Source organism: Pseudonaja textilis, chromosome 2, assembly GCF_049901715.1.
Source record: "Pseudonaja textilis isolate UNSWEBS1 chromosome 2, rPseTex1.2, whole genome shotgun sequence".
Lineage (NCBI taxonomy): Eukaryota > Metazoa > Chordata > Lepidosauria > Squamata > Elapidae > Pseudonaja > Pseudonaja textilis.
This window is the reverse complement of record NC_141991.1, coordinates 19962822-19990605: the sequence shown is the minus strand read 5'-3', so window position 1 is coordinate 19990605 and position 27784 is coordinate 19962822. Positions and strand designations below refer to the sequence as shown.

General features: G+C 40.1%; 3 protein-coding genes across 5 annotated transcripts; 1 reads left to right on the top strand and 2 right to left on the bottom strand.

Moving 5' to 3' along the window:
- Positions 1 to 282: 282 nt before the first annotated feature.
- On the bottom strand, positions 283 to 2410 carry LOC148126791 (E3 ubiquitin-protein ligase TRIM39-like). Its single transcript, XM_087928638.1, has one exon. The coding sequence runs from the start codon at positions 1810 to 1812 to the stop codon at positions 1219 to 1221; it is 594 nt and encodes a 197-aa protein (XP_087784764.1). The 5' UTR covers positions 1813 to 2410; the 3' UTR covers positions 283 to 1218.
- A 261-nt stretch (positions 2411 to 2671) lies between these two features.
- Positions 2672 to 14075, bottom strand: LOC113449616 (zinc finger protein RFP-like). 2 transcript variants are annotated; one of them, XM_026720706.2, is made up of 7 exons: positions 13647 to 14075; positions 12747 to 12842; positions 11748 to 11978; positions 10484 to 10506; positions 6136 to 6251; positions 4292 to 4324; positions 2672 to 3955 (listed from the first exon to the last, which is right to left on the bottom strand). In XM_026720706.2, the coding sequence occupies exons 1-7, from the start codon at positions 14073 to 14075 to the stop codon at positions 3444 to 3446; spliced, it is 1440 nt and encodes a 479-aa protein (XP_026576491.1). In that variant the 3' UTR covers positions 2672 to 3443. The 2 variants fall into 2 exon arrangements, with proteins under 2 accessions (XP_026576491.1, XP_087784745.1); XM_087928619.1 differs by lacking the exon at positions 11748 to 11978.
- A 57-nt stretch (positions 14076 to 14132) lies between these two features.
- On the top strand, positions 14133 to 25524 carry LOC148126790 (zinc finger protein RFP-like). 2 transcript variants are annotated; one of them, XM_087928631.1, is made up of 8 exons: positions 14133 to 14226; positions 16171 to 16961; positions 20069 to 20164; positions 20260 to 20487; positions 21545 to 21567; positions 22339 to 22451; positions 22952 to 23116; positions 23487 to 25524. In XM_087928631.1, exons 2-8 carry the CDS (start codon positions 16560 to 16562, stop codon positions 23531 to 23533), a joined length of 1074 nt encoding a protein of 357 aa, XP_087784757.1. In that variant the 5' UTR covers positions 14133 to 14226; positions 16171 to 16559; the 3' UTR covers positions 23534 to 25524. The 2 variants fall into 2 exon arrangements, with proteins under 2 accessions (XP_087784757.1, XP_087784756.1); XM_087928630.1 differs by lacking the exon at positions 14133 to 14226 and having other exon boundaries at positions 15973 to 16961.
- Positions 25525 to 27784: the final 2260 nt, after the last annotated feature.

The following is a 27784-nucleotide window of genomic DNA, read 5'->3' as shown; positions in this document are numbered from 1 at the left end:
AGATATTTCACAAGAAGAGTTCTCCACTCCTCTACTCTTTGGAGAATACCTTATGCCACCAGACTTGAAATTCTAGACCTAGAAAACCTAGAACTACGCCACCTTTGGTCCGATTTAAGTATAGTATATAAAATCATACATTGCAATGTCCTACCTGTCAATGAATACTTCAGCTTCAACCATAACAGTACAAGAGCAAACAAGAGAAACAAACTCAAGGTTAATTGCATCAAACTTGATTGCAGGAAATACGTCTTCAGCAACAGAGTGGTCAATGTCTGGAATACTCTACCTGACTCTGTGGTTTCTTCCCCAAACCACAAAAACTTTAACCTTAGACTGTCTACTATTGACCTCACCCTTTCCTAAGAGGTCTGTAGGGGGCGTACATAAGCGCACCAACATGCCTACCATCCCTGTCCTATTGTTTCTTTTATTTTTCTTGTATGTATCCATGTATTCATAACTATGTTTTTACTTATACCTATTATCTTGTAAGCAATTGACAAACCAAATAAAATAAATATCGAAGGTCTGCAAACATAAACAGAATTAACTGCATGTTCACAAGAATAAACATACTTATACACACCTTAAGTACCACTCTAGAATCAGCAGTGAAACCCTGGAGAAACTTCCCCTATAAAAATCTGCTGCTGTACCTCTTTTCTCTGCAGCCCGCCCCTAAATGCAAACTATCTTGCTTTTAGGAATATATATTTCTTCTTTCTTCACAGCTGTCTGGATCTCATTTTTATTTATTCTTGCGCAGCCTTGGCTCGAGTTGGAACCCCAAATTATTCTTCTGACACTACCCATACTCTTTATCTGTTACTGTACCGATTACTGTCACTATTATATAGGTAGATTTTAAAAGGGAAACTGTAAAAAAATATAGTTTTCACTAATACAGCTAATATCCACTTCAATTGGCATTAATGAAGAATTTTGCCAAAGCACCTTGGATGGACACGCTGCAAGGCAGCATACCCAGTTTCAGTAATGTTATCCACTCAAACTCTCTGATACCCAGAAACTTAGCCTGAATTGCTTACTAGAAAGCGGGTACAAAAGAGTCCTTTCCCAAATAATAATTACACTTCTCCGAAGTTGCAAAGGCTCATCAAGAAGCAGCCATTCTCCGCTCCGACCACCAGGGAAGCCTCCGCAACTGGACGCAAAACTACGCCTGGGAGACCCAATTACTGTTCTGGAGTTCTAAGCGCCCCCAACTATTGTCACCATTTTCTTCCTGGCACGTAAAATGGAAGCACCGTCACCCACGATTCCCTGCAGTTGAGGCAGATGGGCCATCTCGTCCTCCTTGCAGAAGAGTTTCAGCGGCTCCTGGCGTTCCTTGCAAACCCTCTGGCCAGCCAGCGAGGCGGCGGCCTCCAGCCGGAGCCTTTTGGTCACTTCCACGACGTCGCTCAGCGAGACCATCGGCGGCACTGGGGTCAGGAGATGTTCTCCGCTTCCGAGCGGCCCCCAGCACTGGATGATGCCCGACTGGCAGAAATTACGCCCGCATTCAATGGAAAACGGCTCAGGCAGGTGGAGCAAGTAATACCCCTCTGCAGAGTTCCAGTTGGGACTTTCCGTAGCCAAGGCTGGAAGGGACGCCGGCTGTACTTGGACTCCTTCACCGCGTTTTCTTACACGAACCAGATTGGTTCTGAGGCCGCGGAAGATGCGGGGCTCCACTCCTCCGAAAAACGCTCCCAGCGCCGGAGCGGACTTCTCCATGGAGCATTTGGGGTCTTCACCCCCGCGCCGGAAAGCTTGTCTGGGCGAGGACTCGAGGGGTTCCATCCCCACTAGGAAAGACCGGATTCCGGAGAAGGAAGGAAAAGGTGCCTGTCGGTCTATTGCAACGCCGAGAAGAAAGCAGTATTTTTGCACGAGCGTATAGTGCAGAGGAAAAGGTGTATTTGTTTATAAGGTTTTTCATACGCCATCACCACCAAACCAGATCTGTAGAAACAAGGGAGGATATTTAGAGAACTGCAGCACATTGCATCTAAAGTAGCTTGGACAAAGGGATGGCACATTTTCATAAAACAATTGCTCCAAGTTATGATGTGCTGCCTCATTGCGGCTGGAGTAGGAAGCGTTCCTGGGAGTGAGGAGTGAAGAACTTAAGGAGTATATGCTAAGAGTCTTCATCCTCAGTAGGGTCACTCTAAGGTGTGAAGCTCATCCAAGCTGCCCAGCTGAGCAAGCAGGTGGCTGTAACTGGGCAGCAGCACACAAATGACCACGGGCAGTGATAGTGACAAAGCCATCCATTCATGCAGTGTGAGAGAAGGCCGTGGTAAACTATTCCTTTATTTTTACCAAGAAAACCATACAGATAGAAAATATTATCATGGAGAAATCTATGTGGTCATTAGCATATGAAAAAACCAGATGGCACATAAACAATATAACATAGGTCACCATACATATTAACTGCCATGTTACGTAAAAACCCTCTTTTCCAAATGGCCCTTCAAAAAAAGGTTTCATTTTTTGTTGCCTATATACATGTGTTTATATACCCACGTTTGCATGATTGTAAATATGTTCTCTGCTAATGGCACTACTAGTTGAATGCAAGTGATGTGTATGATTTTGTAATGAAAGTCAACGATCAGTGAAAAATTCACAAAGGAAGCCTTGCTTTGCTACAGAAAAGACATTTGCAGTTTATTCCTCCAAATTTGTCACAAACACCAGATCTATTACAGGAGTACAAATATTGAAGAACCCGCTTTTGTAATGTTTGTTTTATTTTAACATATTTGTAAAAGGACAACCAGAAAACAAATGAAATAAAAAACATTTACAAGCTGTGTGAAACTGCACATGAATTTTCAAATTAGATTAGTACTAACATATTTTAAGATAATCTTATATTGATGCTAATTTAACAAAATCAAATCAATAATTGGCAGAGGCAACTGTTATAGTCATCAATCAGAATAAACATGAGTTTTTATCATTAGAATCAGATAGTCAAGTATGTTGAAACCTTATGTAAAGCACTTATTCCACTTGATTTAACTCCCTTTATTATTTTCACTTTGTTTTTCAGTCATAGGTCCAAAGGCATCAGGTAATGCTTATGCCATCTTTGACAAAACGATAAAGACCTATTACAACAGACAAGGAACTGATGAAGGGACAAGACTACACAACTTTACAGGCTACCATATAATTAAAACCAGTTATTCTAATCCACCTCCAGATTACAATGCAGACATCATCCACATCCGGTGTCATATACACAATACTTTATCTCACTGATCTATGCTAACTACATCTGGAGAACCACTTCCACTTTTCAGTACTTGCAGCTATTAATGCAGACCAGAACTTGATTCAACATGCATAATTCTTTTAAACCCCTCTTGAATTCAAACTTGATATAATGCGGGTGCATCTTCCTCAAAGGAAGCTCTTCAGCCATCCAGAGTCAGCTGAGCAAGCAACACCTTAAAAAAGGGGAAAATCCTCTCGCCAGCAAACAAAGCTGAGGGAAAAAGGAAGATGGAATCTTTTGTGTCGGCATTGAAGAATTCTACTTCTCCCCTTTCATAGTCCAGAAACACTCTGATTCTCCTGGGAGTACAAAGGAGCGGCAGAGCAGTTACAGGTGAGGTGAGAGCCTGGTATTGGCCAAAATCTCCTTGCAAGGCCCAAATCCCTTCCTCTGGGGTGAGTTTAAGTTCTATCTTCCTCCTCACAGAGCCCCTGGCTACTCCTATCGCCCAGATGCCTCCATCTTCCACGTTGACTTCCCAATAGTGTCTCCCAGATATGAATCCTTCACAACCCAGCACACAGCAAGAGGACTTGAATCGCTTAGGATTATGTGGCACATCAGTCCGAGTGACATCCCATCTTGCACTTTTTTGATCCTCAGAAATTATGACTTGGGGGTTTGCCGTGTCTTTGTCAAGGGTTATGTTAACTGCAGGGAGAAGGAGGGAAAGGATGAATGAAGCCATTGAAGTGAAAGCATTTGTTTTATCAAAACAATAATAATGCAAATAATCCTATTAAGTAACAGCAGCTAAACACCTGTGACTGATCTTGGATTCCCTGTATTGAAGGTAAACCTGTATCATATCCAAGTTCATGCAATATTCACCCAGACAAAATGATGAGAACTTAAGTCAAAATAAAAGCATCAAGTTTAATCTGCTGCGTTAAAGTAGCTAACATATCAAATCTTATCTATAACCATCATTTCCTTGCAGAGCCAAAGAAGCATGAACGAACTTTATTTCAAATGTCACATACTTACCCCATTCGGTTCCTAGTTCTGAGGGAAGAGTGTCTAAAGAAAAGATTAAAAGGGCATTTTATTTTGAAGAAGCTATTAATATTCAAAATGGTTAAAATTTGAATGGTTAGAATTTGAGCACTAAGTTCCATATACTTGCAATGAATCACTGAAGGCATTTCATTTTGGTGTTATTTTTTAGGGGGAAAAAAGCCTGTTTATACTTTTTTAATTGAATTAGAATTTAGTTGACTTTGGCTGATCTTTATGCAGGGGCAGTATGTCATCAGAAGACTATCAGAAATCCCAGGTTATAGACTATGCCAGGAAATTGAAAAAATATCCTAGAAAAAGGCAATGCTAAACTACTTCCATGTTTCTGTCAAGAAAACAACACAAATACATCATTCTGAGATGAGTTTGATTTCAGAGAGACCATATGCATGCAAAAGAATACTGTTCAGAGATTTGAGTATTTTATGGTAATTGTAGTACTTTTTTCAAATATTAATTTTCCAATTGATTCAACTGTTACATCTATTTTGCAAGTGGCAATATTGATTTAATATTAAACGTATTTATAATATTTATTGAAATTAAAATCACCGATTTTAGAGTGCTAAAATTTATTTATTTATTTAAGATTTTAGAGGACTAATTTTCAGGATGATAAGTCAAAAGGAAAAAAAAATGTAAATCACTGCAGAAACCTAAAAGGTTTATTAAATAGAAATTACACATAAAAGGTTATTTCTAACCAGAAAGAAATTGACAGTAATACTGGGAAAATGCATGGAAAAAATGATTAAAATCCAAACATGTCGTAGATTCATGTTATCATTCACCAGGAAGCTCTAGAGAAAAATAAACATACTGCTACGTTTGAGCACTTTATAACACTTTCAAAATAAGTTTTAAGCTAGATTTTTTCCTCTGTTGTTCTAATAAAAACTACAAAATACAGCTATTGAGCACCAACTAGATTGTAGGCCAGGATAGGACTGCAGAAAAAAGAAGTGTCAGCAGCTTCAAGGAACCTCCAAGGTTTCAAAAAATATAGTACAGTATTGGAAAAAACTAGTCAGGTCAGAGCACGAGCAAAGAATGCGTACTACATGTAGTCCTTGACTTATGACCACAATTGAGCACAAAATTGCTGTTGCTAAAGGAGACAGTTGAGATTTGCCTCATGTTATGATCGTTCTTGTCATAGCTGCCTGAATCAGGCAGTTGTTAAGTTAGTAACACGGTTATTAATTGAAACTGACTACCCCACTGATTTTGTTTGTCAGAAGCTCACAAAAGTTGATCATATGATGCAACTATCATAAATATGAACCAGTTGCCAACTGGCGCAATGGTTAGAATGCAATATTGCAGGCTGACTCTGCACACTGCCAGCAGTTCAATCCTGACAAGTTCAAGATGACTCAGTCTTTCATCCTTCCGAGTTTGGTAAAATGAGGATCCAGATTGTGGGGGGCAATATGCTGACTCTGTAAACTGCTTAGAGACGGCTGTAAAGCACTGTGAAGTGGTATATAAATCTAAGTTATATATAAATCTCCTGCTATCCAAATTTTGTTCACATGACCATGGGGACGCTGTAATGGTCATAAGTGTGAAAAATGGTTATAGGTTACTTTTTTCAGTGTTGTTGTGACTTCATACGGTCACTAAACAAATTGTTATAAGTTGAGCATTACCTGTATCTATCTGAAGGTAGCAGAAGAAAAGGCAGAAAAACTGGAGGGAACATGGAGAACCCTTAAATAAGGCATAGCTAGCTGGTTGGGGGAATCCTACATATGTAACATTGTTTTGCTGCTGACTATAATAATTCATACAGCATATTTTTTTTGTACCTTTGAGATTCTTCAGCATTTCTGCAAGCACCATATTTTTCTCTGAGAACTCTTCTAGTCTCTTTTCCATCTTGATTGGCATCCCCTCAGGAACTTGGAAGGGCTCCTTATCAAACCTAGAAAAAGAAGGATCAGATCATTTCCCCCTCAAGGTGCTGATGTCTGGGGAGATTAAGATGGTTAATATTGTCAGTAAAGGTTGCAGGACTCTCATTTAGAAAAAGAGAACTTTTTCTGAAGGGAGTCGAGCTGCTTTACCAGCAGTATTAATATTTTTAATATTCTATAATGATGCTTTTTTTTTGCAAGCCTGCAGGATCTGCAAACCTGTGAACCGTGTTATAATAGATGAACTGCCCCACCTTATTAACAGATGCTGTCCATCACTTAACACCACTGATACTTTTTTTTTTTTAGGATGACCAGCAGTCTATATCCAAGGAATTGGATTCATAAATTATATTGATGCCTATAACAATGTATTGTTTGTCCTCTCTCCCCTCCCTTTTTTTACTGCCCTATCACTGGTTTGGATCCAGAGTATTTAAAGATTTATATGCTACCTTTTCAAGCAATTTTCTCCCTACCCCAAATTTTTGACGCACTGATTTGGTTAATGTGAATCCCAGTAATGGCGGTGCATTTATTTATTTATTGAATTTGTTAAGGCATCACTACAGGTAGTCCGCAGCTTACAACCATAATTAAGCCTGGAATTATGGTCATAAGTTGTTGCAGTTGTAAGTTAAGGCATCATGTGACTGGGTCTGATTTTTTTGTGTGTGATGGTCATTAAGCAAATACGATGGTCATTATTTTACCCAACGAGCATTATTTCCCAGAAACTGGAAGTAAACACAGAAACCGGCCAAAAAGATAAAAAACCAGTCACATGACTGCAGGATGCTACAAACAGCAATCATGATGAGCCAGTAGCCAAACTCCCGATGCAATCCCATGACTGAAGGGGATGCGGTATGCAGCCATTGTCCTTCAAAACTGAGTCATAAGTAGCTTGTGGGGGAGGGGAGTTCATCATACCTTTTTACAGCTGTTAAGCAACTGGTTGGAAATAGAGGATTACCTGTAAATCTAGATTCAATGCATTATTAAAACTGGCTTTACAACAGTAGCATTTTGAGGCACCATATAGATCAGGGCAAATTTTTGTCGGATTTGGCTGTTATTTATAATTTTTACCGATTAGCCAATCTCTTTTTTTATCATTTCTTGTTTTACCAGGGCAAAATATGTCCATTACTTTTTAAAAAAATCCAAAATCAGGAATCTGGCAGTGACTTTTCAGACTAGTACTATTTATTAAAAAGCGTAAGCTTTCAAGAATGCAGCTCACTTCATCAGTGCATGGAGTGGCTAAACTAGTGTTTCTCAACCTTAGCAATTTTAAGATGTGTGAGAAATTCTAGGAGTTGCACCCCATACATCTTTAAATTGCGGAGGTTGAGAAACACTGGGCTAAACTAAATTAAGAAGAGGGAAGATAAGAGAATACAATGTTGTTATGCAGATGCAGGTTACAAATACCTTACTGACTATCCCAAAGGGTTAAACATTTGTGCATGTTGAGACTTTCTAAGATCTTATAAAAGTTTTGATATATGTGACCCACAATCTCCTCAATTATGCTTGTAGAGTTTGTTTCAAAACAATTCCCAGGAGTCTAAAATGAACTACTATTATTATTTTGAAGTGATTTGTGTACTGGAATCAAACATGCATGTTATTCATTCTTCTGCAAAAAATCTGGACTGTTTATTCTACATGAGAAACATTGCTAGAAGATGATACTTATAAAATTTAAAGTGCATGTGACAGTACCCCTTAGGTCAGGACGTTGATAGAACTGTGTGGACATACTCTCAAAATGACCCACAAAACCTCCCTCTCTCCAAAGTTTGCCCATCTGTGTCCGAGTACTGTTTATCAACTAGAAACGTCTAACTAGGATTTTGTGAAATGTCATCCTGTAGAGGTCATGGTTATCTACCTCTTGGTTTCTAGTTATCTTTCCCCCCATGTTATTGTAATAAAAGCTTCCTTTTGTGCAGCATGAGGAGCTAAAAGGCATCCTTCAATGGAGATAGCAGACCTGGGTGAACCACAGGGAAAAGAAATAGGAAAGCCATACCAACTTCAAAAGTGCAGAGTCAAGGGAGAGAATGTGAACTTGTGCTTTGAAAGTTCAAACCCCCAGATTATTTTGGACTCTGCTCTTTAAATACTAGTAGCTGATCAAGAGAATCTCTGCTACTTACAGTAGACAGAAAAGGAGGAATCATGTTTATGTACCTGCACCAAGATGCTTTGCTAACCCTTTTTTCAGGACATATCCTCATTGCTGCCTTCATCTCATCTCAGTCCACCGTGAAGTTTACTGATATTCTATTTAACTGTTCCCATTTTAGTTTTCTTCTTTTCAGTATAAGACTTACTATAGCAATAGCCTCCAAGGCTTCACTGATTATGTTGGTGATGGTAGACTCCTGAGCTGGGATCTGCCTAGCTCCTCTTGGCCTTTCTGCAGACATACCCTCTGGCCACTGCTCTTCATGGACATTTGGGACACACAGCATAGAAGAGGGCAGAAGCCACAGAGGCATCTGCTCCGTTACTGTTTGACTGAACTTTATAGAAACTTCTTACTTTATAATAATGTATTTTCCTGGAAGAGTTCTGGACCCTGTTTTAAAGACTATTGATATTGAGTGTTAGAGTTGAGTTTAAAAAATGGACTAGCCTATTGGTTAAGTTAAAGGAAAAGGGTAGCTTTCTGCCAACAGTTTGTTGTTGGCTTTATCCCAAATGAATGTGTTACAGATTTTCTACTACTTCTGACAAGGGATTGCATGCAGCCATGCTTTTTATAGTTTTATTGTATGTGTGGCACAGGGAGCTCCATGGCCTACTTCAGAGGGCTGATAGTACAGTCTCTTGATGCCAATACAACACTATCTTGTGGCACTTATTAACTTGGGACATTGGTAGGAGTGGGGGTGAAATTGTCAAAGATTTCTGCCGTCAGCTTGAGTGACAGGTCAGAAATGCAGGGGCTGCTGACTATAGACAGGTGCCAACCTCCCTTTCCTTTGCAAGTCTTACTGATTGCACCCTGCTACTTCACCTGGCAGACAGGCTGCATGCACAGCACACGGCATGGATCAAAGCTGCTTTTTGATGCTCTTCCATGTCCCACTGTTTGGCCCATGACCTGTTAGTGGGTTACTTCTGAATATAGGTCTAATGCTCTTCTAGAAGACAGCTAAGCCATTATCCAAGCAATAGCCCGGGTACCAGGTCATATGGAAAAGGGAGAGGTTGGGACAAAATGGAAATTCACGCTTAATGCCCACTCTCCTGCAGTGCATGTGCCACCTATCAGACAGACAATTTAGAGTAGAGTAGAGTAGAGTAGAGTAGAGTAGAGTAGAGTAGAGTAGAGTAGAGTAGAGTAGAGAAAGACTAGACTAGACTAGACTAGACTAGACTAGGAATAGAATAGAATAGAATAGAATAGAATAGAATAGAATAGAATAGAATAGAATAGAATAGAATAGAATAGAATAGAATAGAATAGTTGGAAGGGACGTTTGGGGTCTTCAAGTCCAACTCCCTGCTTAGGCAGGAAACCCTACACCACTTCAGAGAAATGGTTATCCAATCTCTTCTTTAAAACTTCCACTGTTGGAGCATTTACAACTTCTGGAAGCAAATTGTTCCACTGATTAATTGTTCTAACTATCAGAAATTTTCCTTAGTTCTAGGTTGCTTCTCTCCTTCAGTAGTTTCCATCCATTACTTCTTGTCCTGCCCTGAGGTGCTTTGGAGAATTTGGGGGACACCAGTTTAGGGCTCTACCAGAAGTAGCTGAAAGGGACAGGATACATACATAGAGAAAATCTACTGCAATGGCCTATCACTCATCCGCTGAATCTTTTATCCCAGGAATCTGTCCGAGCCTGCTGATCACATGTTAAGGATGTGGTGGCTGATCTTCCTGCTGGCTAAGGACACTCCATGGGAGGAGAAATCAAACCAGGACAATTCACCAATCACTTCCCCTTAAATTGTCCCACATGAAAACTCTTTAAGGGCAACAACAGCCACCAACCACATTACTGAGATGGATTGCGGGAGGGATCAGGATAGATTTCTGCTGGTCAAGGACCACAGAAGTGCTGATGACCATGCCTGTAAAGAAAAGCCCTTGCATAGGTCAATGTCTAATGCAGAAGCCAAACACTTTCAAAGGCAAAGCATCTGCCCCAAAATAAGCAAGGCCACCTTTGAGGAAAATGTGCCTCTAGTTGTGAGTGTTGGAGCCACATACCTGCACAATGTGCTTCTGATATCCTAGAGAAAGAGAAGTGTGGGTGGGGAGAGAAAGACAGGAACTCTGCATGACAATGAATATAACAGTTCGGTTCTCATTAGAGTCACTATATCTGAAGAACAGAGAAAGTATATTTGAGAAACTGGTGCAACTGCTTTTAGGTTGCCCTCTATAATCATTATAAGGAAAAGGACCCCCGTGGAAAAATGAATGAATCGGAATGAAAGCATACGACAATACACAGATCTAAGCTTTGTTATCATGGAGAGACTTGTAGAGCAAATTTTAGCAAAAAATATATCTAACAATATTGTTCGCTATTTCTATAGTATGTTTTCAGGTGGTATGAAATGTTAAATGCATACAATTTTGATCTCCCAACAACACATCAGTACAAAATATTGTATTGCTTTGCTGGTCAGGAAAGAAGGATGAGGGGAAACATCAAAAGTTAATCTCAATAATAGTCATGTCCTAACTTTTTTCATTCAGCATTATTGATTGTAAACATTTAAATATCCAAGCAGCATGCATGCTAGCCACGTTTCGCCAGAGAGTATCTCCAGTGGATTAACGCTGATTGTCAATAGAGATGGGAAAAATTTTGAAATCAAAACAATCTCCAGTTCCATCTGTAACACTTGCAATGAATTATACAATAGGGTTTCTGTAATTTATTCTCTCCAAGAAGATTTATAAAGAAACACAGAGAATTAAAAGCTTTTGCTTTTGGATTATTAGCAGATTTTTTTGTGTAAAATTTGCTGTATGAGGATTTGGGATAAAAATATACCAAATGGCAATCAAGACAGAAAGAGATTCAATTTCTGTTGCTTAGGGATCTGAGTGGTTAGGTAGGAGATGGGATAGTCACGCAAATGCCTATTTCTGTCTATGTTTTTAGAATATAGATTTTTTTAATTTCCAAAAGTATTTCCCTTTGTGGACTTTTCTGTAGAGAAATAACCTCTTCAAACAGAATCATAACTTGTATCAACACCATTCCTTCAAATGGAATTCTCTTATTTACTTCTTTATATAATAGAATCATGGAATATATACATTGAAAGGAGGTTTGAGATCATCTAGTCAAATACCAATCTCATTGTAGGCATCTGCAATTACAGCCACCCTGCCTGTTTAAACACCTCCAGTGAAGAGGGTCCCACCCACATCACCCAGGGCAGCTATGAAAGGCTTCATCACAATGTATTTGGCACACCTTATTTTCAAGGTTCCCCTCTGAAGCCACCCCTCTCACCTGAAGGAATTCACTGTCTGGCTGCTCGAGCTTCTCTTCTACCTCATCAATCAGGATAGTAAGAGCAACAATTTCATCAGAAACCTTTGTGTCATATATTTTCTGATGCTTGACAATCTCCCTTTCCATCTCCTTCAGCTGAGCCAGCAGAAGCTTCTCTTGTTCATCCAAAAAGTGATGCATTTGCTCAAATTCCATCACCACTTTTTGTCTTTCAGTGTCTGTTTGATTCTGTAATATAATAGGGAGATGAACTTGAAAAAAAGGGCCAGGAAAGGCTTTTGGAAGATAAGCAGTCACTGAATGTCTGGATGCAATTTCCTTAAATAAGAGTCAAGGATCTGAATTATTGGGTCTTAAAACCAGCTTTCCATGATGTGCAAAGCAGCTGGTCAGGCCAGGTCACAGTCAGGATGGAAGAAAGCCCAAAACTCCCACTACCTGCACTGTTTCCTTTTTAAATGTTTTGTTAAATTTCATTGTAATATAGAAGAAGCAAAAGGTAGAAAAACAAGAAAGAGAAAAGTGCAAAAAGAGAAGCAAAAAATAACGATTTCCAACTTTCCTTTGTGCAGGAGACTACAAAAATATTCAACTTCAACCTTTCCTTTATATTTCCTTTATATTTTATATTTTAAAATCTAAAATCAAAGTTTCATGTTTTTTACAGTTTCAAGCAAAAAGTCCAAAAGTGGTTACCAAATAGAAATAAAACTAGGTACGCTGTTTTCTTTAATTAGTCAATTTCTCCATCTCTGCTAACTCCACCAACTTTACCATCTACTCTTCCATTGTGGGAATTAGAGTCTTTCCATCAAAACTTTTTAAAAATGTAAAGAATTCAAGGCAAAAGAAATGTCATGTTATAAGAACACAACAACAAGCTTCTGGGATGGGAGAGAGAGAAGCAGAATAGAGAAAGAACATTTGCTGAGGGGGAATGGGAGAATTTAAGCACCCAGGAAGCCACTGAAATCTGACAACAGAGTCTATACTAACCAGAGATTCCTGATGTCTAACCTCTCCAGCCAGCTTTAGTCGTAGAAGTTTCTCTAGTTCTTCCTTCAGTTTTTGCAGACGGCATTCGATTTCTTTCTAAAGAAAGAGAATTTGAAATATTTAGTTATAATTAATTATAATGTTGTGTCCCTGACACCTGCAGTTCCCAGTCAGGTATAAGGTTTAATTATATAGGATTATAATTAATTCTAGGGTGTAAGGTTTCCTGCCTAGGCAGGGGGTTGGACTAGAAGACCTCCAAGGTCCCTTCCAACTCTGTTATTCTATTCTATTCTAATTGTCCCCATCCCTAGATTTCTCCCTAGCAGTACCTGGCTGAAAATGTTATGCAAGGTAAATTTGGTTAATAGATGGCTCAGAGACCACTAGATAATCACTCCTGACAGGGTTGAGATTATGCATCACATCAGGAATTAGGTAGTAGAGTGTAGGAAGAATTTCTACAACTTTGAGAGGCTGCTTGAAAGAAATGGCAAGGGCGAAAAGGTGGGGTTATCTGAAAAAACAACTGAAACAATAGCTGACTATTGCAGTGAATCAAGTGAGGTTACTAACTAAATCTAAATGCCAGCCTGCTACTGGATGTAAACAAATGGTTATAAGTAGGGGTCTACCTGTAATTTTTCATCTATAATTATCAAATGCATCAGTATTTTTCGCTGAAAGCAGCAAACCTATCTGTGAAAATATCACAAGAGTTGTAATATTACAAGAGTTGTTCTACACATGCTTCAGATTGAGTCAGGATGCAGACAGGAGAAAGAGGGGCAGCGTTCCTCCCTCTGTCCGGGGATTTTAAACCTGACTTGTAGATGGCCGGAAGGAGAGCAGGCGCGCGTAAACCTGTGCGGGGCAGAGGGCGTGCGCGCCTCCCGATACCTTATAATCCTGGGCGGCCTCTTCGATGGGGAAGACCGTGTGGCTCCGGTGAGCCCGCGCCTCTCTGCAGATACAACAGATGAGGCTTTCTTCTTCGCTGCAAAAGAGCTTCAGCGCCTCCTGATGCTTTTCGCACAGCGGCCTCTCCTCTCCTTCTTCTTGCCCGGCGGCCCCTTGCAAGCCGTGCAAGCTCAGCCGCCTGGTGATTTCCACCACGTTTCCCAGCTCCCGGTTGGGTCTGAAATTCCTCTGCAGGGCAATTTCCCGGCATTGCGGACAGGAGAAATTAGTGCTCTGGTCCTTCCAGCACTGGGTGATGCAGGCGCGGCAAAAGCTGTGGCCGCAAGCAATGGAAACCGGGTCTCGGAAATACTCCAAGCACACGGAGCAAGTGGCTTCCTTGTGCAGGCTTTCCACCGGGTTCTCCATGGTGACCGAGGGCTCCCCTCTCCTTGTCCCGGATCGCCTGGACCGATAGCGCTGGCGGATGAACAGAGCTACGGAAAGAATGGCTCTGATCGGCGCGCTCCGCCCGCCGGAGAAACGTCACCTTCTCCGCGCTGCCGCCGAAGGGGGCTCGGTCAGTCAGTCTATTTACCCTGATTTCCAAATTCGGGGTGATTTGGGGCGGGAGGGACACCAGGTGGCAGAAGGCGCAAGCCGCTGCAATCGCCCCCCTTGAGTCCAATCAGGCACGTCTGGAACAAGGCCCGAAGCCTGCAAAGCATCTCTTTGCGGAAACTCTCGCAGCGGCCGCCTCGGTTCTGCGCGGCCGGTGCGAGGGGGTCGCAGCGGCTATGAAGCAGCCGCGCTGCGGAGGTCTGGGGTGAAGCGAGCCCCCGGAGGAAGAGCTTGGTCGACGTCAAGCCGCTACCCAGTTCGGCGGCTGCGCGTTCCCGTCCTCCAGCCCGTCTGCCTGCTAGAAAATGGGGATGGAGTGGTGGTGGTGAAGAGACTCTTGGCAAATTGCATTCAGAACAGAGTAATAGAGTTGGAAGGGACCTTGGAGGTCTTCTAGTCCAGCCGCCTGCACAAGCAGGAAACCCTATACTATTTCAGACTATTGGCAGTCCAATTTGTTCCTAAAAGCCTCCAGTGATGGAGCACCCACAACTTCTGAAGACAAGCCCTTCCGTTGGTTAATTGTTGTCACTATTAGGAAATTTCTCCTTAATTCTAGGATCCTTCATTCCTTCCTTAAATGTGGGAGGGGAGACTGGGGAAAACCTCCTTCAGCAGTGCTAATAGGGAGGCAAGAAGAGGCCTGTATTCTTCAAGGGCTATTCTATCTTTTGGTTCACTTGCTGAAGCACAGGGGCCATTTGCAATTTACAGGTTTTCTCTCCCTTCTCCCATTGGGTTTCATTTTGGCTACTGAAGCAGGATGCTATTGTTCTTTAGTCTCCCAATATTTTAAGATTTGGTCTATCAGTTTAGTGTAGTGGTTAACATGCTGGTTTAGAACAAGGAGACTGTGAGTTCTAGTCCTGCCTTCAAAACAAATTGGATGATTTCAAGTGGTTGGAGGAAATGTTGAGTTTTAAATTAGATCATGTACCAGAATTATTTCTATTAGGAATCATGTCAAAAAGGTACAATAAGGATGAGCTATATTTGATTATACATATTATTACTGAGGCAAGGATAGCATTTGCCCAGAACTGGAAAGAGACAGACATACTGAGTAAAGGTGAAGTAATAAACAAAATCTTGATATGCACCGAAATGGACAAGCTAACTTTAGAGATGAAAAAGATGAGTCGGCATATTACACAATTTGGGATAGATTCTATCACTGCTGGGAGAAGAAAGGAAGGTCTTAAGTTGGGAAAGGAGTTGCTGTAAGGGTAAATGAATGTATGAGATGAAAAGAGGATGTTGGAAAATGTAATATATGAGCGAATAAATGTATAAAGGTATAAATTTAAATAATTGTACATAGGAAAATATATATCTATGCAATACTGACCAAAAGTTATGTCAAAGCGACTTCCCTATATTCAATGTTTTTAATTGTTTTGTTCAACTAAAAAAAAAATCGGTGATTTTGAGCCAGTAAGTTACTCTTTTCTCTCAGCCCAATCTACTTCACAGGGTTATGGGGAAAATAGGGGCGGAAAGAGCGTTAAGTATTTTTGCTGCCTTGAGTTATTTATAAATAAATAAAGGCTTTGCAAAGACAGATCAAGCAGATTGATACGTTCAAGCAATTACTCCATGGGTAAGATACACAGGAAGCAGTGTCTTTATAGCCAAGCCTCAAGAATATACAAAATTATTAATGTGATTGGTTATAGATTAATTATAAAAAGACTATGTTTTAAAATAAACTTAAGTTGCTGTGTTGTACCCACTAAATGTTGAACCGCAGCTTTAGCAAGCTCTGACCAACTTTATCTCAAAGTGTGAACAGAATATTGAAAGTTTTCTGATGTGTTTTATTTGCTTCTAGTCTTGCTAAATATTTATTTAAAACCCTTATTACTGGAGGAGTGGCTTAAATCCTTTCTTATTTCCTCTTTAGCCAGGAATCTGGAGTTCTGCCAATTAGCCTCAACAAAACCTCTTATAGAATAAGGCTGGGCCCATCCTGACTTCTGATAGATGAATCATCATTTCCAGCACTTCCTGCTAGTTCTGCCCAATTATTTCTTTTGGGGTTCTTGTTTGAGCCCAAAACAAATGGCTCTGTACTTTCCATGGCAGATTTTAATTATTTAACTACATTTCTCTCTCTTCAGAAGTTTTGTTAATCTTGTTTTCAGTCTTCAGAAGTTTTGTTAATCTTGTTATTGTTTGTGTAAATCTTGAGGACAATTTTTTTTAGAGAAAGCAGTGAGAACATAGCACTGTTTCCCCAGGGGGATATCTAGCAACAGCAGAAGAAAGAAACTATTTGCACATACAGCCATCATGTCCACAGAGGAATTGACAAGAAGACTTAAAGAAGAACTGATCTGCTCCATTTGCTTGGATCGTTTCCATGATCCAGTCTCCATACACTGTGGGCACACCTTCTGCCAAGCTTGCATTATCAAACACTGGGATTTAATGAACAAAAAACATTTCCACTGTCCTAAATGTAGAGCAACCAGCCGGAAAAGAATCCTAAAGCCCAACCGAGAACTGGGAAACATTGCCAGAATTGTCCCAAAGCTGGACAAAAAAACCGAAGAAAAAGAAAAGAAAAAAGAGAAGGTATGCCAGAGGCACCAGGAACCACTAAAATTCTTTTGCAAAAATGATCAGATGGTGATCTGTGTGGTGTGTGACAAATCAGAAAAGCACAAGGACCATACGGTGTTTCCTGTGGAGGTAAGATCAAACAATGTTAGGCGGCATATTTCTTGCTGTGAGGGCTAAAATGTAGGCCACTTTTTCATGTATTCTTCATTTGTTTGACATGTTTGGTATACCAGCTTTGTGGCTCTCTACAGATTGGGAAAAAAATAGAGGTTGGTTGGTTGGTTGATAGTAAATGGGGAATCAGTATATTTATTATTTATCACCTTTCTACACTGATAATCTCACCTGTGACTGGGCAGTTTATTTATTTTGTCAAGCGATTATTAGATAACAGGTATAAGTATAAACATGCTTATGAATACATGAAACGGATACAAATAAGAAAAAAACAATAGGACAGGGACGGTAGGCACGTTTGTGCGCTTATGCACGCCTCCTACAGACGTCTTAGGAAAGGGGTGAGGTCAATAGTAAACAGTCTAAGGTTAAAGTTTTTGGGGTTTGGGGAAGAAACCACAGAGTCAGGTAGAGTATTCCAGACATTGACCATTCTGTTGCTGAAGTCGTATTTCCTGCAATCAAGTTTGGTGCGGTTAACCTTGAGTTTGTATCTATTGTGTGCTCTTGTATTGTTGTGGTTGAAGCTGAAGTATTCATTGACAGGTAGGACATTGCAATATATAATTTTATGTACTATACTGAGATTGGACCGAAGGCGGCGTAGTTCTAGGTTTTCTAGGTCTAGAATTTCAAGTCTGGTGGCATAAGGTATTCTGCAATGAGTAGAGGAGTGAAGACTCTTCTTGTGAAATATTTCTGGACTTTCTCAACTGTATTAATATCAGATACGTAATGCGGGTTCCAGACTGATGAGCTGTATTAAAGTATTGGTCTAGCAAATGTTTTGTATGCTCTCATTAGTAATGTGATATTACTGGAGAAAAAACTATGCAGGATTAGGTTAACAACTCTTTGTGCCTTTTTGGCTGTATAGTAACAGTGGGCTCTAGCACTTAGATCATTTGAGATGAGTACTCCAAGGTCCTTGACAAAGTTTGGGTCATCAACAAGGTCTTGACTATTTAGCTTGTATTTTATTTTCTGATTTTTTTTGCCAATATGTAAGACAGAACATTTATTTGTTGAGATTTGAAGTTGCCATTTGTTTGACCATTCTGATACATAGTCAGTTTATAAATTAGTACAAATTAATATGCCGCTCAAGGGGATAATTTGGTGAGGGAAGGACTCAAAACAGCCCTTTTTGTGATGAAGTTAATAGGCAGGAACTGTCTTGCCATGTTATATAATTGCCAGAGGTCGGACTGCTAAACAGTCATGTGATCATTGTTCACTTTGGGTGCTTGGCAGTCCATCTCTAGTTATGACTAACGTTCTCCACCCACTTATCTCTCATGCATCTCTCTAATTTTGGCCATCCTGCACAGTGATACTCCTTGGAGGGGTGGCAACACTGGCACTAAAGGTCCAGGCTCTTCAGCAATCTCAGCCAGCTGCCACACCTGTTCCTCAGGGCCTCTACCTTACCTCAAGTACTGCCAGAGCCAACCCCTGCTACTCTGCTCTCTGCCAGCCCCGTCATGCCCAGCTGACTTTCACCATCCTCTTCCTCTGCTGACAGAATTTGTTGCTTGGAAAAGAAGCTGTGATCAATGATGAAGACATTATCCATGGCAAAAGTTGTGTTGGCAGGAGAGGGAGAATATTACTTTCAAATTGAAAGAGCTGAGGAGGATGTTAAGGTTGCCTTAACTCTGTATTGGAGACCAGACAAATGCCACAACATATGAACGTGGCAGAAAAAGCAAGAATCAAGGCCTGTTTTTGCAGGGACATATAGCACCCTAAGAAAGGGGCACATGACTGTTAAATAGAGCACAGTGAATTCTCTGTTTTCCTTTTTTACATATTCTTTGTATCTAACTAGAGATCTCAGTGTTGTGGTTCTTTTCACACATGAGAGACCTAAAAAATTAGCCAAGTGCCTGTTTAATGCTGTATGAAAACACCCTTTCAAAGGCCAAAGCAAGCAACTACAGCCTGTGCTTGTAATCTGCAGCAAAACAGGGCAGGGCCTTTTTTGTTTTATTATCATTTTTGCTGCAGTTTCTTCAAATGATCCCTGGGGTTCTAGTTTGGGGATAGTGTAGACTGGGCTTGACCAACCCGCGGCCCACGGGCCGCATGCGGCCCAGGTCACCTCGTAATGCGGCCCAGTGCCCACCCCAACCTTCGTGCCAGAGCCAGCGAGGAGGAGGAGGAGAGGCAGGCGCGAGGCGGGGCGAGGCGAGTGCCAGGCCAAGCAACAAGAGAAAAGGCGGGCGCCGTCAGAGCGCCACCTCCTGCTGTTGCCGCCGGCGGCACCACCGCCGCTTCTGCCGCTGCCGCTTCTGCCCCCGCCGCTGCTGCTGCTGCTTCTGCCTTCCAGTCCTGCCTCATCCAGCCGGGCCATTTGCAGGAGGAGAGGTAGGCGTGAGGCGGGCGGGCTTTCTCCCTCCCACTCCCCCCCCCGCAAAATTTGGCCGGAAAATAAACTGTGATAAAAAAACTGTGATAAAAAAAACGTGATAAAAAATAATTTTTAATAAATAATTAATAATTAATAATAAAAACATCTCACTAATTTCATTTCCAAATAAATTTAATATGTTAACTATGTTTTCTATGGTTTTTTGGGATGATCTAGTATGTTACTGTTATTTTATTTTATGTGCGGCCCAAACCAAATTTTCATCTTCTAATGTGGCCCAGGGAAGGTGAAAGGTTGGACACCCCTGTAGACCAAATTTTTCCACAGTTGCTCTTGGTCTTCAATAATCTCCCAAGTGTTGGCAATTCTGGCTGGTGGAGTTCAAGAACTCAACTTCAGAACAGGCTTGACTATTCATAAGTTCATGATTTATGCCTTAATAAGTTTATAATTTCCTATTATTCTTGAAAGTTGAACATTGAGAGTGATTAAGTCTGGAGTGCAGATACATTGCGTTAGTGATTGGTTTAATCTTAAATGCACTAGACGGAAGACTCATCTCAAGAATAATTAGCTGGATTAAGATGCTCCACATAGGAAGGGTAAGAGCTTGTTAAAGGTTCGTTTTGTAGGTATCTAAGACCACAAAATGTAATAAATCAGAATACTGTTTTTCTTTATTTAGCAAGAATTCCAGGACCAACTGATATTTTTGAAGAAAAAAAGAGAAAAACTTCTTAAATTTCAGGCAATGAATGCAGCGAGGAATACAGAAGCCCTGGTAGGTTCTTCAATTTATCTACTGGCAAACTGGAATTTGTCCTCAATCTGTCTTTTAGAGCAGTAAACATGTTTCCCTGCTGGAATTTATTGCAGAATACAATCGGTGCTGGGATTCAGAAAATATCCTTGGCTTTTAAGCAGATTTTTAAATCCCTTGAGGAACAGAAGCAACTGCTGCTGGCCCAATGGCACTCACTCCAGACAGCAGTCAAGGAACAGGAAGTTCGTAATGCCACAATTTCAGAGGAAATTTCTTACCTGGATAGCCTTATCACTATGGCAGAAGAAAGATGGCCAACACTAGAGCTTGAGTTTTTACAGGTTAGAAAATGGACATTTTCTTCTGCGGTAAATAAGGGTTATCTTAGTGAAGAAGCGGTAAGAGAATAGTTTGAAACCTAGAGAACAAGAAACAGACAATCCTTGTTTTATAGTAGATCTCTCTTTCCCCAAATAGTCCCACTAGATCAGGGCTGTCAAACTCCCGGCCTAGGGGCCGGATGCATCACACACTGGCCACTCCCACACCTGGTTTAGTGACGACGTGAGTTTGACACTCCTGCACTAGATGTATTGGTTTTGCATATTCCTAGCAGCATGACCAGAAAGGTGGCTTGGGGGTGTGTGGGGGAGGCAAAATTAGATAAAAGTAGCTTAACAAAGTCATTGCTTCTCATGTGGGATACCTGTGAGAGAGGCTCATAAAGTGATATATGTCAGGAACAACTCAAAGAAGTAGTGCAAGATCAGAAGATGTGGAAAGACCAGGCCCATAGAATCGTCAAAAGTCAGATGTGATTAAATAGATAAAATCATCATCATATGGAAGAAAAAAATTGGCTTCCTCTCCCATATTTCTGATGCAAGACTGGCTTCACACATTGTTTTGACTTATGATTGTGGTTTTTAAATCATGGTTGACTCTGTTGTGGCTTGTTCTATAAACCATGGTTAAAATCAGACAGTTAATGTGCTATGTGCTAATGTAAATAGGCGCTGGTCTTTGAAATGGCATCATCCACATAAAAGAAAGGGCACAAGAAAGGCCGTGTTTTTCAGCCTTGGCAATTTTAAGAAGGGTGAGCTTCTACTCTTAGAATTCCTGAGCAAGCATTGACGAGTTGAGGTCCATCCATCTTAAAGCTGCCAAATTTGAAGGCACTGGCTTCGGGGAAAGTGAGAACAAAATCAAAGGACGCTTTGAAGGCTCAATAGCTACCACATGCTGAAGGTCTGTTAAAAGAGAAATGAGAAGCCACATCCTGGGGGGAAATGGAGTATCTTGGAAAAGAGCTAGAGGCTCCAAATCATGTGGCAATATTTTGTTGTAGACTCTGTATTACGTAATGCTAAAATACTTCTTATCTTTCCTTTCCAGGAGATGCAGACTGCATCAGTGAGGTACTTGTCATCTGATTTATGCTGAATTATCTAAGAAACGCATAAAATAGAAACTAAAATGAAAGCTGAGGAGCAAAACAATGGGGCCATCAGCTCATTATAAGCTCTGTTCCTTAAGTATAATAAGATGGAGCTGCTCCCCTATTGCTGAAGCTGATCAAGGAGAGAGAACCAACCCAGAATTAGGGAGAAATTTCCTCTCAGTTAGAACAATTAACTAGTGGAATGGCTTGCCTCCAGAGGTGTTCCAACACGGGAGGTTTTTAAGAAGAGATTGGACAATCATTTGTCTGAAATGGAATAGGGTTGCCTGTTTGAGCAAGGATTAGAAGACCTTAATGATCCCTTCCAACTCTGTTACATTCTGTTGTGAGATGGTTAATGCAAGCAGCTGAACCACTGCAGTCTACAACTCTCCTTTCCACAGTTCACAAAGGCCTCTGTGATCAGGAGTGCATGACATTGATGGCTACCATTTTGAGATGAGAAAATCAAATGAAAACTAGAGTGTAAATCCAAGGGCAAAAACCGTCTATCCCGACTAACTTTTCTTAAAAACCAGCTCCTCATCTGTATTTGGCCTGACCTAATATTCAGCCCTCTCCAAATACTCTATAATATTTTTGACCAAGCAGCAAGTTTACCCCTTGATGCTTTACAACTTCCTGATATATTTCAGGGCAAAAATGATACAAACGGTTTGTATAGGCCTCTTTCACCTTAAAATAATCCATCAGATCTGCATATACAAATGTTTCCTTCCTATTTTAGGTTAAAGCAAAAGAAGTTTCAAGAGTTAGATGAACTTCCTGAAATGGAAAAACAGCTTGCTTATCAAACAAGACAAAATGAGGCTGTCACAAGTACTTTGTGGAAATTCGAAGGTATGAGCTTAGCTGACAATATTTAAATTTACATTTAGGACCAAGTTTTTAAACTGAGAGATACATTCCATGCAGTTGGAACAGAAAGGAACCTTACATGCATGCTCCTAAAAGTATTGATTTGTTTTGCTATTCTCTAGTTCCTTCTTTCTGAAGATAGCATATATGTTTGAAAGATGCGAGTTCTGTCTTCCTATCAAGAGAACTTTCAAAGCAGCCTAAAACACTGTATTAAAACAGCAGCTAGGGCAAGAGAGAGAATGGGAAACAGAGAAGGTGAATAACAGTAGTCCAAGCAATACAAGAAGTTTCTGTTGAGGCTGTTCTCAATCAGAGCAGAAAATATTGACAAATGTTGGCAAAGCCACACGCTTACTTAACCGGTTGTTAGGCCGGTAGGTTCCCACCCCTGGCTTGGTGTATTATGCTGTATATATTATATAGGTATATTAACCCCCTACCCCTGTTTACTCTTGGATTTTTTTTTCTGTTTCCACCAGATGTTCTAACGTCTGTTAGGAAGAAGGAAGATTCAAGCTCTCCTATTGCAAAAAAGAGGAAATCGGAAGACCAAGCAGCCGATGATGCTGTTGATTATAGCCCAGAAAGAGGAATGCATTCCTCACCATCTCAGCAGCCTGATCAAAAGGCACCAGTAGGAGATAGTAAGTGCATGACAATGGTTTCTGTCTGTATTTTGTCAGATTTTCTCAGCTTTCATTAAAAAAAACCAGAAAATCAGAAACCTTTGATATAAACAATGGGTACAAAGGCTAAGTTCTCCATTTTTGTTATGCCCCCTTCCCTATTCAACTTAGTGTGATTGTGTATGGTAACTACATCTCCAGATATTATCAACTGATACTATTATTGAAAGCTAGTATAAAGGAAAAAAATTTATTTCCTTAAATATTGGGACCTACAAGAAAAAAGTCATAATAATCAGCTTTTAGCAAAGACTCAGGTGTTACAAAATAAATCCATATGTTTCTACCTACTTTCTAATGCTCCTTTTTTTTTTCTCTTTTGGACTAGTTAACATGAAGAAACGTCAAAAACCATCTCAGTGTCCACTATCCTAGGTGAAATTACGTACAAATTATTGTAGCGATACTTCAGCAGAAGCAACACATCCATTGTACTAGCTTCTATAATATATAAAAAATGCTTCCCATGATTGCCTGATTTCTCCTTCCAAACAACTCTGAGATATTGGAACACTTAACATCTGCCTTACTTAGTGATGAAAGTCCTAATTAAGGTTGTAAGTCAAGGACTACTTATATTAGCCACATTAGGCTGATGCAGGCATATCCCTTCCCCTCCACTCCTGATGTGTCTTCCAGGTCATTCTCCTCTGGGCAGTGGGAGAGTCCCATTCTGTCCTCCCCTGTTAGATCTCTCAGCCAATCCTCAGTTCAGAAACAAGGATCAATCTAAACAGCATCAAGCAACACCGGGATGAACATTGCACATTGCAGCTCTGTCTCTCTGATGCATTACAGGTAGTCCTCGACTTACGACCACAATTGATCCCAACATTTCTGCTGCTAAGTGAGATATTAAATATTAAATATTAATTTTGACCCCTTTTACAACCTTTCTTGCCACAGTTGTTAAGTGAATCGCTGCGGTTGTTAAGTTAGTAACATGGTTGTTAACAGAATCTGGCCTCTCCATTGACTTTGCATGTCAGAAGGTTGCAAAAGGGGATCACATGACCCCGGGACACTGCAACCCTCATGAATATGAGTCAGTTGCCAAACATCTGGATTTTGGTCATGTGACCATGGGGAGGCTGCAAGGTTCATAAGTATGAAAAATGATCGTTAAGTCACTTTTTTCAGTGTTGTTGTAACTTTGAACAGTCGCTAAATGAACTGTTGTAAGTGGGGGACCACCTGTATTATGCAATTCTCCCCAAACCTGTCAACTCTTATCTTAGCTGCTTTTGAGCATAGGTTTAGCACTACTTTGAAATAGCACCAAAATTGCATATAAAAATGCCTTTAATTTGGTGCATGTATTTTTTTTAAACAAGTTTTATTGATTTTACCGACAAACAAACAAAACAAAACATCATTAAACATTAAAAACATAAAACCTCTTTCCATTGTAGATCCTTACAAGGCAGGTAACATATTGCTTTATATCACGTACTTATAGTTTATCCCATTTCCATATAAACACGTAAATTCCCTTTACCAAATTCCACATTGTTTCTCTTTAATCATTATTCAATCATATTTCCTTTCTGATTTATCTGCTATCCAGTCATCAACTTTATATTTTCCTCTGGCTTGTTTATAATTATTCTCATCTAGTCTTCTTCCGAGATTTTATTATTTAATTCTTAATTAAACACACACACATAAAACATAGACATAAAAACATAAAACTTTCTTCTAGAAAGTAACTTGGCCCCAGATTACCACTTTTTGTATGGACTCAATTGTATTCACGCTCTTCTTATATACCATTACCCATCTTATTTACCATTCTATATCTATTATATAACTCCTCTCCACTTTTGCCTCATCTTAATTCTGTTTTATATATTTAATCTTGCTTTTTTTTAAAAAAAAATTTTATATCTTTTGTCCATTTCTCCATTTACATCTGTCTCATTTCCAATTTAAGAAAGAATAGTTTCCCCTGGAATCACTAATCGGAGTATGATGCCTTTCTATCATTCCCCTAAGTTAAAATTTAAAATAACACCTAAATAATTTGGTGCATGTATTTTGTGCAGTCACTTGGACTGAGTTTAGTGGTGTTTCAGGATACTGCTAATCCAGTAGTCCTCAACCAGTATACCAATGAAAGTTTGTTTTTATATTGTCAGTGAAAAATCATAACAGATTTGACCATTGCAGAAACAAAGGACTGATAGAAACCAGGGCCCCTGTTCAAAATGAGAGTCTTGTTACATAGAGCAGAATAAGAAAGAAGCATAAAAACATATTTTTTATATTGTTTCTTTATAGATTTCTTTTAAAAGCACTTCAGTCAATACAATTCTTTAATTATGGCTTACCATCTTTTCTTCAATAAAGATTACTTATTGATTTGGGGGGATTTGTCTTATTTGTTGATGTCCTAATTATGGAATGATCTCAAAAAAGCCCAAGCTGATATTCCCGAGAGTTCTCTTTGATATATCCATGCAAAAACAAACAAAGTGGACTGAATTCAGTAATCGTTAAAACTCACATATGTTAAAACTGGCCGATGTCAGTTTATCTTAAGAAGAGCGATTGATGGGTGTTTTCCTGTTAGCTGGGTCGGTGAAGGTGAGAGAGGTCATGGGTGTCTACCTGCCTTTGATATGCAATGTTATCTAGAATGGAGGTCCTCCAAGCTGTGGAACTATGCAGGTCTGCATCCTGTTAGGAACTAGGCTGCGCATGTGAACAAAGTTTCATCTGTGCCTGTGTGTGTAAAGGTTCCCCTCGCACATTCATGCCAGTCATTTTCGGCTCTAGGGGGCAGTGCTCATCTCCATTACAGAGCTGAAGAGCCAGCGCTGTCCAAAGACATCTCCGTGGTCATGTGGCCAGCATGACTAAATGCTGAAGGTGCACAGAATACTATTACCAAAGTGGTCCCTATTTTTCTTCTTGCATTTTTACATGCTTTCGAACTGCTAGGTTGGCAGAAGCTGGGACAAGTAACGGGAGCTCACTCCGTTACACGGCGCTAGGGATTCGAACCGCCGAACTGCCGACCTTTCTGATCGACAAGCTCAGTGTCTTAGCCACTGAGCCATTGCGTCCCTATGTGAGATCTAGATAAAGCACAAAACAACTACCACCACCACCCCAGTCCATGGAAAAATTGTCTTCCATGAAGCCAGCCCTTGGTTTCAAAACAGGTTGGGGACGGCTGCTCTAGAAGGAAGGACAGCACCATTCCCAACTTCAAGTCTTGGTAAGATAGGGATCTAGAGACCACCAGTGAGGGCAGCAGCAATATATTGGGTGTGTGTATGAGAGAGAAAAGTAAGTTGTGCTATCAGGATGGTCCTCTTGATTTTTTGACAGCCGCCTCTTCCCAAGAAGGCTGATGGAGAACAGCGTATTTTATGCCTGGTGAAGATTTTTAAGTCGGCAGTGAGGAACAGTTGTCAGTCTAATTCAGCCTTAATCCAATACACAGGTAATTCTCTACTTAGCAGTTACAAATGGGACCAGAGTTTCAGTTGCTAAGCAGGTGGTGATGCCCAATTTTATGCCTCCCCACCTCTGTGGTTATTAAACAAATCACTAGTTGTTAGGTGAATCATGAAGTCATTTAAGCAAATCCAGTTTCTTCCATCGACTTTGCTTGTCGGAAGCTAGCTGGGAAGGTTGCAAATGGTGACCACACGACCCTGTGACCCTCCAACCATTGTAAATACACTGGCCAACCCCAGAATTTTAATTACATGATTATGGGGATGCTGTGACAGTTGTAAATGGGAGGACCAGTGGTAAGTCACTTGCCTCAGTGCAGCTGTAATTTTGAACGGTCACAAAGGAAATGGTTGTAAATTGAGGACTACCTGTACTTAAACAATTCTATTTTATTTTGTGTGTGTGTGTGTGTGCATACACACACACACACACACATACATACATAAATTCATACACATTTACCACGCCAGATGGTGTATCAATAAAGCAGGAAGATTCTGGGTGTACCAAATCAGTCCATCTTACAGATTGCGTCAAGAATTTTTGTTAGGAAAGAAAGCAAGAAATTCCTAGACTGGAAAATTCAGAAATTGTGTTAAAAGCCATTGCAAATATTTTTGTGGACAAAACCAGAAATCAAACCCAGTGTTACCTTGTTGCACAACTGATAAAAATATGCAAGTCACATCAGCTTTTGCATTTGATTACAAAGGATTGGTCATTAAAGAAGAACTTCATCACAAATGTGAGTTATGAAGATACCTGATATACCAATAAATGTACTTTGTTATGGATGTTTTGTGGAGTTTTATATATCTGCATCTGCACAGCTACAAATCCACCTCTGTGCAAGATATAAGAAATAGGTACTGTTCTTTTAGTTTGTGTGCATGTGTGTCTATATATAGACAAAATTAAGTGGAATTAGAAATGCAGTTTCTTGTCTCCTACATTGTAATGGCAATCAATGTCTAAGAATGATTTTATATATGTGTGTGTGTGTGTATGTGTGTATGTATATATATGCACACACACACATACACACACACACTTAGACAATGTCTAAGAATATATATATTCTTAGACATTTATTGCCATTACATTAATTTTTCTTAGAGAAGCTCTTAAGCAGGAATCTGATTACTGTTCCTGAAGATT

Excerpts from the sequence above, each read along its gene's own strand:
- LOC148126791 (XM_087928638.1), bottom strand. The coding sequence starts at position 1,812 with ATGGAACCCCTCGAGTCCTCGCCCAGACAAGCTTTCCGGCGCGGGGGT.
- LOC113449616 (XM_026720706.2), bottom strand. The coding sequence starts at position 14,075 with ATGGAGAACCCGGTGGAAAGCCTGCACAAGGAAGCCACTTGCTCCGTG. Across the intron at positions 12,843-13,646 it reads AGGCCGCCCAGGATTATAAG|AAAGAAATCGAATGCCGTCT; the intron begins GTATCGGGAGGC and ends CTCTTTCTTTAG. Across the intron at positions 10,507-11,747 it reads CAGACAGTGAATTCCTTCAG|GATATCAGAAGCACATTGTG; the intron begins GTGAGAGGGGTG and ends CTCTTTCTCTAG.
- LOC148126790 (XM_087928631.1), top strand. The coding sequence starts at position 16,560 with ATGTCCACAGAGGAATTGACAAGAAGACTTAAAGAAGAACTGATCTGC. Across the intron at positions 21,568-22,338 it reads ATGCAGACTGCATCAGTGAG|GTTAAAGCAAAAGAAGTTTC; the intron begins GTACTTGTCATC and ends TTCCTATTTTAG. Across the intron at positions 23,117-23,486 it reads AAAGGCACCAGTAGGAGATA|TTAACATGAAGAAACGTCAA; the intron begins GTAAGTGCATGA and ends CTTTTGGACTAG.